We start from the raw sequence: 10,408 nt of genomic DNA on the forward strand, positions 1-10,408 counted from the left end.
GCCTCCCTTCTCCAGGAAATGGTTTCCAGCCCATTATAGCCTCATCCCTTGGGAGGCTACACCCCTTCCCTAAATGACTCCCCCCACTTGTCAGTGTGTTTTACTGCTGTGATGCTGGGAGCTAGGCCACCAGTATTTCAAATCCCAGAAGGGTCACCCATGGTGGACAGGTTTCAGCAGAGCTTCTAGACTGAGACCGACCTGGAAGAAGGGTGTGGCAATCCACTCCCACAGCTCAGCCAGTGACCCCATGGGGCACTGGTCTCCTTTGTAACCGATTATGGGGGTGGTGCAGGAGCAGGGTTTAGTTCCTTGTGCCTGGGGTCACCCTGAGTCAGAGACCTACTCAACAGCGCTGGTAACAGCGACGCCCCTTCCCTCTGCCTCCCACCCGTAATTTGTGCCCCTTCAGTGATGCCAGGGTCTGTCTTCCACAGAGGGCTGTCTTCTGTTCAGTCCTGGGTATGGAAGAAAATAACCAGAGGCTTCCACCTGCTACCCTCAAAACCAAAACCAAAATCACACCCACTGCCCTGGAGTCCATTCTGACCCACAGCGCCCCCAGAGGACAGAGTGGAACTGCCCACAGGGTCTCCAAGGCTGTCGGTCTTCACGGAAGCAGACTGCCTCATCTTCCTGTCTTGGAACAGCTGGTGGGTTCAAACAGCTGACCTTTCAATTTAGCAGCGGAGTGCTCCACTCATCTATGAAACCCACTGCCTTCCAGTGCCTTCTGACTCATGGCAACCCTAAAGGACAGAGTAGAACTGCCTCACAGGTTTCCAACGCCGTCAATCTTTACGGAAGCCTTTCTCCCGCAGAGCAGTTGGTGGGTTCAAACCACCGACCTTTCAGTCTGTGGTCGAGCACTCTAACTACTGCATCACCAGGGCTCCTGCCGCCTCATTGGGGCGCTTCCATTTTGTGCCGTGAAAGTCCCCTGGGTCTTTTCATTACCTGTAAACTCTTTTTCTCGCCTCTTCACTCTTCTCAAAAAATGCTGTTGGTGCTGAGTGGCTTGAAATAATGTGTCTTCTTCAGGAGCTGGGATGACGAGAGAGGAGAGGGGTCGCAGGTCAACTTCTCCAGGGACTTTCAGACTTTGTCACAAACCCCTGAGGCCCTTTGGGCCTCTCAGGTCTTCTCCCTTAACCTGGGGGTAACCTGAGGCTCTTCCAGGAGTTTCCTCCCACACCCATCTTTAGGTCCTTCCGCCTGGTCGCCCCTGCCGTCTCCTGATGGTTTTTCAGGTTGTGATGGCCCACCTCCCACGTCAGAACCACTGGAGGGGCTTCCGATGATGCAGCTTCCACACCTCACCCCGACCTGCTCATTGATGGGGTGGGGGCCGAAACTCTGCATTTTATTAACCCCCTCTCCTTTGTTTATATTGTGATTCGGGTGAAAGTTTACTGAGCGAATTTGTTTCCCATTTCACAACTCGTACTCATTCTGTTTCCTGAAGCTGACTGCAGTCCCCACATGGAACAGCTCTCTTCCCACTTCCTCCCTGCGGTTACCTTTTCCCTTCATCCTTTCCTATCCTGTCTGCCTTCTGAGCTATGTCCTGGCAGATGCTGGAACCTCCTGCAGCTGACTGCTCTAAGCAGAGGTTCATCCCTGGTGTCACTGCCTTACAGGCTTGTCTGTTGTCCAGCTGAAAGCTGAGCTGGGGGTAAGTTCAGTTCCAGGCCCATAGGCTTTCTAAGGGCCTTTGTCCTGAGACTGAATTTGCTAACGCAGGCCCAGGGGATCGAACGTCTTCCAGGCAGATGGCGTCCCCTCCTGCATCATCCAGGCCTCCGAAGCGCCCAGCCCATTCCCAGCTGTGTGTGCGTGCAGGCCCCTGTGTTGCAAGCTCTCTCCCTACCCCTAACACGCTGCATGCTTTCCCCACCTGCCTAGAACGTGCAGTCCAGCCCCCCCCCCCCACCAGGGTGAAGCACAACTGACCAGGCTTCCCGAAGCATCCTTCTCTCGGCTTCTGCCAGCTGAGAATGGCCTCCAGCCAGGGCAGCTTGTAGAAGTCAGCAAATCCAGCGATGCCACAAAGCATGACTGAAGTAAAGACAGGAAGACCCCTGCAGGTCTGCTCCCAGGCACACCTCCTCCCCTTCCCCAAAGCCACCCAGGGCCACCTGCGTCCTCCCCCAGGGGGCTCAGGAGGTGGCAGTGGTGGAAAGCGGCAGCCCCAGGCTCTGTCTCAGCGACGAGGGGCTCCTGGATCTGTGCTTTGCCTCCTGCTCAGGGCCTCATTGTAGCTGCTCAAGAGTTGGGGTCGGTAAAGAGATTTGGATACTCAAGCCAAGTATCTAATATATCCTAAGTATCACATGGGACACATTTACACTAAAAAACGATCCAGTGTTTATCTGAGACTCCAGTTTAACTGGGTGTTTAACCCAGGGCCTCCCTTTTGGCCTCATCTCTAAGTCTCTCAGAGTCTGTGTGTCAGCAGCTGGTCAGTTAGTCTGTCCATTGCTCCATCACCGGGCCAGCCTTTTGGGGGCAGGCAGCAGTCACACGGTGGTAGAGAAGACAGCCTCTGTGCTCGGGCTGCCCGGTGAAACACGGGACCCCATTGCCACTGGAGTTTCTGATAGACAATGGGTCATTTTCTACTCCGGTCAAACCTGCAAGAGCCGGAACCTGTGTAAGGTGGAAACCTGCTGGAGAAGGAAAATGCAAATATTTTCTACCAAAACAGCAACAGAGAAGTGGTAAGACTGCGCCCTGTCAAAGGTGGAAAACTTGGGGGATCTGGAAAACAAGGCAGTCCTGTCCTCTCACAGGTTTCACTGTATAAATGTATCCCATGCAGTACTTGAGTTACACTTATGCTAAACACTAGTTTGGTTGTTTATCTGGAACTGAAATTCAGCTGGGGATCTGATATTTTTATTTGTTGTATCTGGAAACCTTGTGTGTGTGTGCATATATGGACACATGTGTGCATGTTTGTGCGCACACACACATTTACATATGTGTGCACGCACATATTTGCACTGCAGATGTGCGTTGCACGTTTGCACACACATGTGCATGCATATATGTTTGCGGGCGCATGTCTCTGTGTTCACCTCTACGTGTGCATGTGTGCATGCGCATGTGCACACGTGCACAGTATGTACACAGTCTGCCCAAGCATACACACACGTGTGTGTACATATATGCACATGCATTCCTCTGTGTGTGTGTGTGTGCGCGAATGCCCCAAATCAGAGACACCCTGCTGCTTTCGGGGAGAGAGGAACGTGGGGCACACTGTTTTCCATGAAGAGGTCCCGGGTCGGGTAGGCGTAGCCGACAGCCTCAACTCTGCGGTTCAGGTCCATCATGTTGGCACAGAAGACGTCCAAGTAGTGCTGGCTGTGGCGGAACAGCCCCTTCGTGCACCCTACCTGGGGACAGACATCCAGACAAGGGGGGTCAGTACCAATGACAGCCACTCGCTGCCAGTGCTGTGGGAAAGGCCTGAGGTTCTGTGTGCTCTTGCATGTGGCCTTGCACGTGGCTGCGTGCAGGGCAGGCCCACCCCCTTTCTTGGAATTTCTTCCCGCACCCCTGCCCCATGCCCAGCTTGTCGGGCTCTGTCACTGAGCACTGCTCTGGGTCAGAGGGAGCAGAGTTTGAGTCCTTCCTCTGCCACTCATGAGCTGTGTGACTTTGGCCAGAGGAGTTAACCATTCTGAGCTGGGGGAGGCGGGGAGGTTTGTCATCTTCAAAGGTGATGCCAAAGGAGCTGAACTCGAGGCTGTCTCGTGTGAGCGGGTGAAGCAACGCCCAGGAAATGCCCAGCACATTGCACGACCCTGGGACGAGTTCTAGAATGTCCGCTGCTACAGTGCATCGTGGTTTGGGACTGATCCCCCAAATGCTAGTCACAGCATGGTCCGCAGGCCGGGGCTGGTCCCTGGCCTGTGCCATGAGAAGGACAGGAGCTGTGAGAAGGGTTAGAAACATCTGTAGCCACCTGTTACCATCATTTACTGTCCGGTGAATCTAATAATTCAATTTCCTTATAACTCAGTTTTATTGTATTTTACAAAAATATTGGTCTGGGCAGTTTGCTTATAAATAATAATAATAAACTGTCAAATATAATCAGCAAGTTGCTTTTCTGTTAACAAGTGCCTGAGGCATGTGAGTTAAAACATTTACCTCAAGTAGACACACGCCCTGGAGAGAACAATCATGGGAGAAGGAAGGGCTGCTTATGCACAGGGAGATAGCTCAGGGTGCAGAAGAGTTTGAAGGGATGGACACTGGGAGGAGGTAACTATGGGGAGGAAGTGGGAGGGGAGCTGCTGCATTGTAAATTTTGGTCAATGACATGAGACAAAGTATATGTGAACTGCTGTATGAAAAGTGAATTTACTCTGTAAATCTTCACCCAAATCCTAAAAAAAAACAAAACAAAACAAGTGCCTGAGGCATTTGACTGCTAATTGGAAGGCTGGCGGTTCAAACCCACCAGCCACCCCTCGGAAGGAAGACTGGGCAATCTACTTCCCTAGTGATACCTCCTCGGAAACCCAAGGAGGGGTTGCTATCAGTCTAATCAACTTGATGGCAGTGAGTTTGGTTTGGTTTTTGGCTTACCGTAGACTGACAGCCTTGGAAATCCTATGCAGTTCCACTCTGTCCCCTAGGGGCGCTGTTTCTCTGACACCCTAGATCCAGCTCATCAGGCAAAGCTCTGTCTCTGGTTTGCAGGCCAACAGACTCCCAAATCGTTCCCTGTCCTTTGCAGGATTCTATGACGTGGCTGATGCCTGACTGCTCCTTCCCCCTTCTCCCTCCTGATGTCTGAGCAAATCCGGAGGCACTGTGTAGCACCCAACACTGTGTGGCCATTGAGCCAGTGGCGCCCCAAGCGTGTCAGGGCAGAACTGTGCTGTCTGAGGTTTTCCAGGGATGAGGTTCTGGAAGTGCGCTGCCAGGCCCTTCCTCCGAGGTGCCTCTGGTTGGACTCAAACCCCCAGCCTTTCAGTGAGCAGCCAACCACGCATGCTAACCACCCAGGGACTGCGGAATGCCATTAACCCGTTGCCATCCAGTCAGTCTGACTCGGGGCGACTCCCCCACGGGACAGAGTAGGACCGCCCCATAGGGCAACCTTTCCTCCAGGGGCCAGGGCTCCCCTGCACTCACCATTCTGGCGGAGAGGAAGTAGAGCAGTTGGTGGGACAGGCAGTAGTCCCAGCAGCCATGCCTGGTCATGAGGGTCCTGCAGGCGTCCGAGAGCTGACAGGGCTGGCTGCTGTTTGTCCTGAGGAGGGAAGAAGAGAGGCCTGTTAAGGGGAGGGCGTCCTAAAGGAACCTGAGGGTGTGGAGCCACTCCGTTCCCACCTGCATCTTCCCTGGGCACGATCCTGCACTAGCCATTGGGTCCCTAGTAGCTCCCTGACACCCAGCTGGGCATGAATAGGGATGTCAGATGAAATACAGGTGTAGGTGTGTGTGTGTGTGTGTGTGTAGAAGTGGCAGGTTGGACCAGGGCTTGAAGTGGGAGGAGCGTTTCAGAACCTGAAAGGAGGTCTCAGGGGAAGGGCTGGGGACAGGCAGGCCCAGAAAGGCAGCAGGAGTTCAGGTTTTGTCGGAGAACGAGGGTGTGCATTTTGGAAACAAGGCTCTGGTTGAAGTGTTGAGTCCTGGGCGAGGACGGGCATGGAGGATCTGGGTGGAGTGCAGGGGGTGGTGTGGCGGGGCCAGGCCAGATGGGGGGTGGGGATAGGGGTGGGAGAGGCAGGCTGGTGGTGCACTGACTGGGGAAAACCAGAATAGCAGGGGGACGGGGGAAGGTATCAGTTCCCGTGGGACCTGGGCCTGGTTTTGCACAGACCCTGGGGTTCGACCACTGGGACTTGCAGAGCCACTGGGACCCACGGAGGGCACTTGGGGGTTTGCAGGAACTGGTCGAGTCAGCCAAACCCACCCTGTTCCCAGCAGCTGCACCAGGCACTGGTCACTGCGGTCCTCTGAGAAGGAGTCGTGGGGCTCGAACGTGGGGTAGACCATGGAGGCGGTGGTGTGGGTCCAGGTATGGGGAAGCTTCCAGAACCCAGGCAGGATGGTTGGCTGGAACTCTGGCCGAGAGCAGAGGCAAAGCGGGGAGAGGCAGAGGCAACCACCCCTGTAAAATAATCAGCCAGCCAAGGGGCTTGGTAGCTTTAGAGGGCGGGCTTGGGAGGAAGGGTGGAGGTGGGGCCCGTTGTAGCCCTACTGCTTGAGATCCAACTGTGGTGGCGAATTACCGCCCTCCCTCCAGGCTTGGGGCTCGGAGCCAAGGAACTGGGCCCCACCTCGAGCTGTTCCCTGACCCCACGCAGGGGCCTACTCGGTGCCCCAAGCCTCTCCTGTGGGGAGGCCATTGGCTATGACATACCCAGGAAGCACCTTTAATGTCCACTCCTGCCGATTATAAGGAACAGAGCTAACCAGGCTTTGACTTGGGTTGTGTGCCATTGAGTTGATTCTGACTCACAGCGACCCCGTAGGACAGAGTCAAACTGCCCAAAGGGTTTCCAAGGCTGCACATCTGCCTGGAAGCAGATCGCCAGCTCTTTCTCCCGCAGCCTGCACCGCCAACGTTGCGGTCAGCAGCTGAGTTCTTCACCACGGCGCCAGCAGGGCTTCTGTTGTTGCTGTTATGTGCCATCGAGTTGGCCCCAATTCTAGCTCTGACTAAATTCATGGTACCCTACAGACGCTGGAGATATTTAAGAAGGGTTAGTGGTGTAGTGCCTAAGGCACTTGACTGCTAACCAGAAGGCCAGCAGTTCAAACCCACCAGGCATTCCTGGGAAGGAAGGTTGGGCAATCTACTTCTGCAGTGATACCTCCTGGAAAACCCAAGGAGGGGTTGCTGTGAATCGAAATTGACTTGACAGCAGTGAGGTTTTTATTTATTTATTTTTTTGGTTTAGTGACTCCTTTGGTTTAGGGATCCCACGGGTGGTGGAAATGATTAACCCAAAGGTTCGAGTTCACCCGGAGGTGGTTCAGAAGAAAGACGTTCGGATCTAATTCCAGAAGAACAAACACTGCAAACGCCCTGCAGCACCGCTCTGCTCTGACACGCAGGGCGTCCCCAGGAGGGTTGCGCTTCCCACCCAGGAACAACCCAGCCCGGGGTCACAGGATGGGGTCCTCTGTGGGGTGACTCCAGGCTGCCAAGGAGAGAGACCCTGAGCATTGCAGGCCCAGGAGGCGGGCTAGCAGGACCTTAGTCTTTGCAATGCAAACTGTCCAATGACCTTCTAGATCTTCTACCCTCTGGGACAAACCAGTGGTCTAGGAAGAGACCCCCAACCCTGGAGGCGAGCTGATAGATGAGGCAGACTCCTTGCCTGCTCTCCAGCCCCTCCGAGTGGGAGGAAGGTGCCCTCTCACCTGGACCTTCCCCAGGGTCCGCCTGTAGTTACGGGTGGTCCCAGCCCCTCCCCTGCACCTGAGGAGCCTGCACTAGGTTATTTCAGTAGACACCCCCAGACCCCACATTCCTGAAGAAGTGGGCTCCACCTGGGCAGTTACCTTGTAGGTAGATGGGGTCACTCTGCCTCAGGTAGGAAATGGCTCTGCGCAGGAGGGTCCCCAGCTTCCTCTCCAGCCGTTGCGTGCGCACACTCAGCAGCTGCAGCCGGGGGTCCCCCGCCCACTGCTTCTGAGCGCCTTGGAGCTGCTCTGGGAGGGAGCACAGGGAGGAATGTGCTCAGTTAGGATGCTGACTGCGGGAGGTTGATTTTTGTCTCTCAAGAAAGAGATCTCCAAGTCCTAACCATGGTATCTGTGACTGGGACTATTGCAGACTGAATTGTGTTTCCCCAAAATGTTGTTGTTGTTGTTATGTGCCATCGCGTCGGCCCCGACTCATAGCGACCCCTCCTTGGGTTTCCGAGGCAGTATCACTACGGAAGTAGGATTGCCCAACCTTCCTTCCGAGGAGTGGCTGGTGGGTTTGAACCGCCAGCCTTCTGGTTAGCAGTCAAGTGCCTTAGGCATTATGCTACCCAGCCCTGATAAGGGGGTCCTAGTCTGTCACATAGGGTTGCTAAGAGTTGGAATGACTCAACAGCAATGGGTTTGGGCATCTCCCTTGATTGATGCTGGTCCCTGCTGTTGGTGGTGGTGGGGGCAGCAGTAGGTCTTGAGGCTCTTCAGGATGGGTGCCGAAGGGACCTTGGGGAAGGCGACGTGGCCACGAAACCACAATGTGGCCCCAGGGACAGAGGCAGACCTGCCCTGGAGCCCTACCTCCTGCTGAATCTTGAGTTCCCAGGAGGGTGGGAACTGTGCTGCCCCACAGGGAAGGTGACTACTGCTCAGAGCCAGCCTGGTGAGCTGACCCCCCCCCCGGGCAGCTGCAGGGAGGCGCTCCCTCAAGGTGGTGGTGGGGGGGTGAAGAGGTGGTGAGGCTGGAAGTGGAGGAGGGTGTGGGGAGAGGGTGTGGGGCTGGCTCCCTGTTTGCCTTGGCCCACCTCCGGCTCACCTCTCAGGGATCTGAAACCTCCCAAAGCTGAACAAACAACTAATTTTTCTCAGAACCTCCAGGTGGCTTTGGCTGGGAGTGGAGGAAGCTGGGGTTGGGATCTGGTCTTGAGGGTCTCCAGCTTGGTCCCTGGACCACTGTCCCTCAGGAAAGAGGCTTCCCCGTAAATGCCTGTTGGAAGGACACACTCCTGCCGCTTCCCTTGTTAGCAGCAGGCCACAAGGGGCTGCCCGGTGGATCGTCCCCTGGGAAAAAAAACAATCTCCAACTCTTTTCTCATGTTGCCTTGAAATCCTTCCTAAGCGTAAAACTTTGATGACAGCTGGGCCCCAGGTACCCACGAGGAGCAGGCTACCCCTCTGTTCCTTTTGTTAGAACCGAAGCAGGCTACTCACTGGCTCCTAAGGGTTCAGAGTGCAGCTGGGCAGGGTGCAGCTCCCGGGGCCAGGCTGGGGAAGGCCTACCCACCTTGCAGCACACGGAAGCCCAGCACGCCATCCAGGTTGAGTTCAGGCAACCTCTGCTCCAGGAAGACAGTGGCCCGCTCCAGTGCGGACAGGATCAGGCTTGCAATGGTGGCGTTGCCTTCCGGGGTGTCTGGCTGTGACAGCGAGGAGGCCCATAGTGACGGTGGGGACAGCAGCAGGAGCAGCAGCAGCAGCCCCAGGCCAGCCATGGTTCCCTTCTGTGCCCAGCTGGCTGAGTGCCTCTGCACCCGACACACTGGCCTGGCTGCCTCTCCCGCCTCTGCCCGCCTCTGTCCTGTCCTCTTTCTGCAGACAAGTGGCTGGGCAGGGCTGACCCAGCAGCCTGGGGCGGCTGGACAGACCTGGCCCCAGGAAAGGGCTCTGGGAAGGACAGTTTGCAGGTGGGCGAGGCTGTTGTCTTGTGTTCTTGAGGCGAGAAAGGAGAACTGAAGAAACGTTAACGATGAATTCACCTTTGTTGCAATAGAACCTTTGCCCAACCTAAGTAGGGAAGTTGTTGTGAGGCAAGAGACCTCTGGCTCGAGCCAGCCTGAAAAACCACGTATAGAGAGTGGAGAATTCCTGTCCTGCTCCCCTCCCTTCTTCCTCTGCCTGTACTCCCCCTCCTGACTTCCTCTCAGGCACGTTTAGCTTCTGTAAAAACTGCTAGCTGCAGGTGCTCTTTTTGCAGGTAACCAATCACCCTTTTACCCTGAATACCCCGGAGGAAGAACCCCATAAAAGCCCATGTTCGGGGCTCAATCTCTGGATATGAACCCACTGAGTCTGTGCACAAACAAATAAAAGTCCTTCCTCTTCCACCATCCTGCTTGGCGTTAGCATTTCCCTTGGCGGCTCCGGTAACACTCTGTGACAAGATACTACCCAATCGTGTGCCTCGTTGGCATGTTTGAGTCCTTCGTCAAGGTCATTGTGCCAATCCATGGTTTTGTGCCAATCCATGGTTGCATGTACTGTCTTTAAGTTAAGACACCTGGTGACACAACCGTTAAGACAGGTGAGGCAGCTGCCAGCAGGCAGCTCTGTGGCATCAAGTTGATTCTGACTCACGCAGACCCCACGTGTTGCAAAGAAGAACTGCTCCAGAGGGTTTTCAAGGCTGTAATCTTTATGGAAAGGAGCTCTGGTGGGGCTGTGGTTTAAGCATTGAGCTACTAACCCACCAGCCACTCCTTGGGACAAAGATGAGGCCGTCTGCTTCCGTAAAGACTGACAGCCTGGAAACCCTATGGGGCAGTTCTACTCTGTCCTATGTCGTTGTTGTTGTTATGTGCCATTGAGTTGGACCCGACTCATAGCGACCCCTCCCTGGGTTTCCGAGGCAGTATCACTACGGAAGTAGATTGCGCCATCTTCCTTCCGAGGAGTGGCTGGTGGGTTTGAACCTCCAGCCTTCTGGTTAGCAGTCAAGTGCCTTAGGCACTACGCT

General features: G+C 55.1%; 1 protein-coding gene across 1 annotated transcript; it reads right to left on the reverse strand.

The window, feature by feature from the left end:
* Window positions 1–883: 883 nt before the first annotated feature.
* CUNH16orf89 (chromosome unknown C16orf89 homolog) lies at window positions 884–9,167 on the reverse strand. The gene is made up of 7 exons (XM_007939718.1): window positions 8,960–9,167; window positions 7,537–7,686; window positions 5,939–6,089; window positions 5,155–5,272; window positions 3,266–3,401; window positions 1,954–2,058; window positions 884–1,044 (listed from the first exon to the last, which is right to left on the reverse strand). Exons 1-7 carry the CDS (start codon window positions 9,165–9,167, stop codon window positions 884–886), a joined length of 1,029 nt encoding a protein of 342 aa, XP_007937909.1.
* Window positions 9,168–10,408: the final 1,241 nt, after the last annotated feature.

Source organism: Orycteropus afer, unplaced genomic scaffold (genome assembly GCF_000298275.1).
Source record: "Orycteropus afer afer isolate SDZICR_OR568_19922 unplaced genomic scaffold, OryAfe1.0 scaffold00061, whole genome shotgun sequence".
Lineage (NCBI taxonomy): Eukaryota > Metazoa > Chordata > Mammalia > Tubulidentata > Orycteropodidae > Orycteropus > Orycteropus afer.

Excerpts from the sequence above, each read along its gene's own strand:
- CUNH16orf89 (XM_007939718.1), bottom strand. The coding sequence starts at position 9,167 with ATGGCTGGCCTGGGGCTGCTGCTGCTGCTCCTGCTGCTGTCCCCACCG. Across the intron at positions 6,090-7,536 it reads TGACCCCATCTACCTACAAG|AGTTCCAGCCAACCATCCTG; the intron begins GTAACTGCCCAG and ends GCTCTCGGCCAG. Across the intron at positions 3,402-5,154 it reads ACTTCCTCTCCGCCAGAATG|GTAGGGTGCACGAAGGGGCT; the intron begins GTGAGTGCAGGG and ends GTCTGTCCCCAG.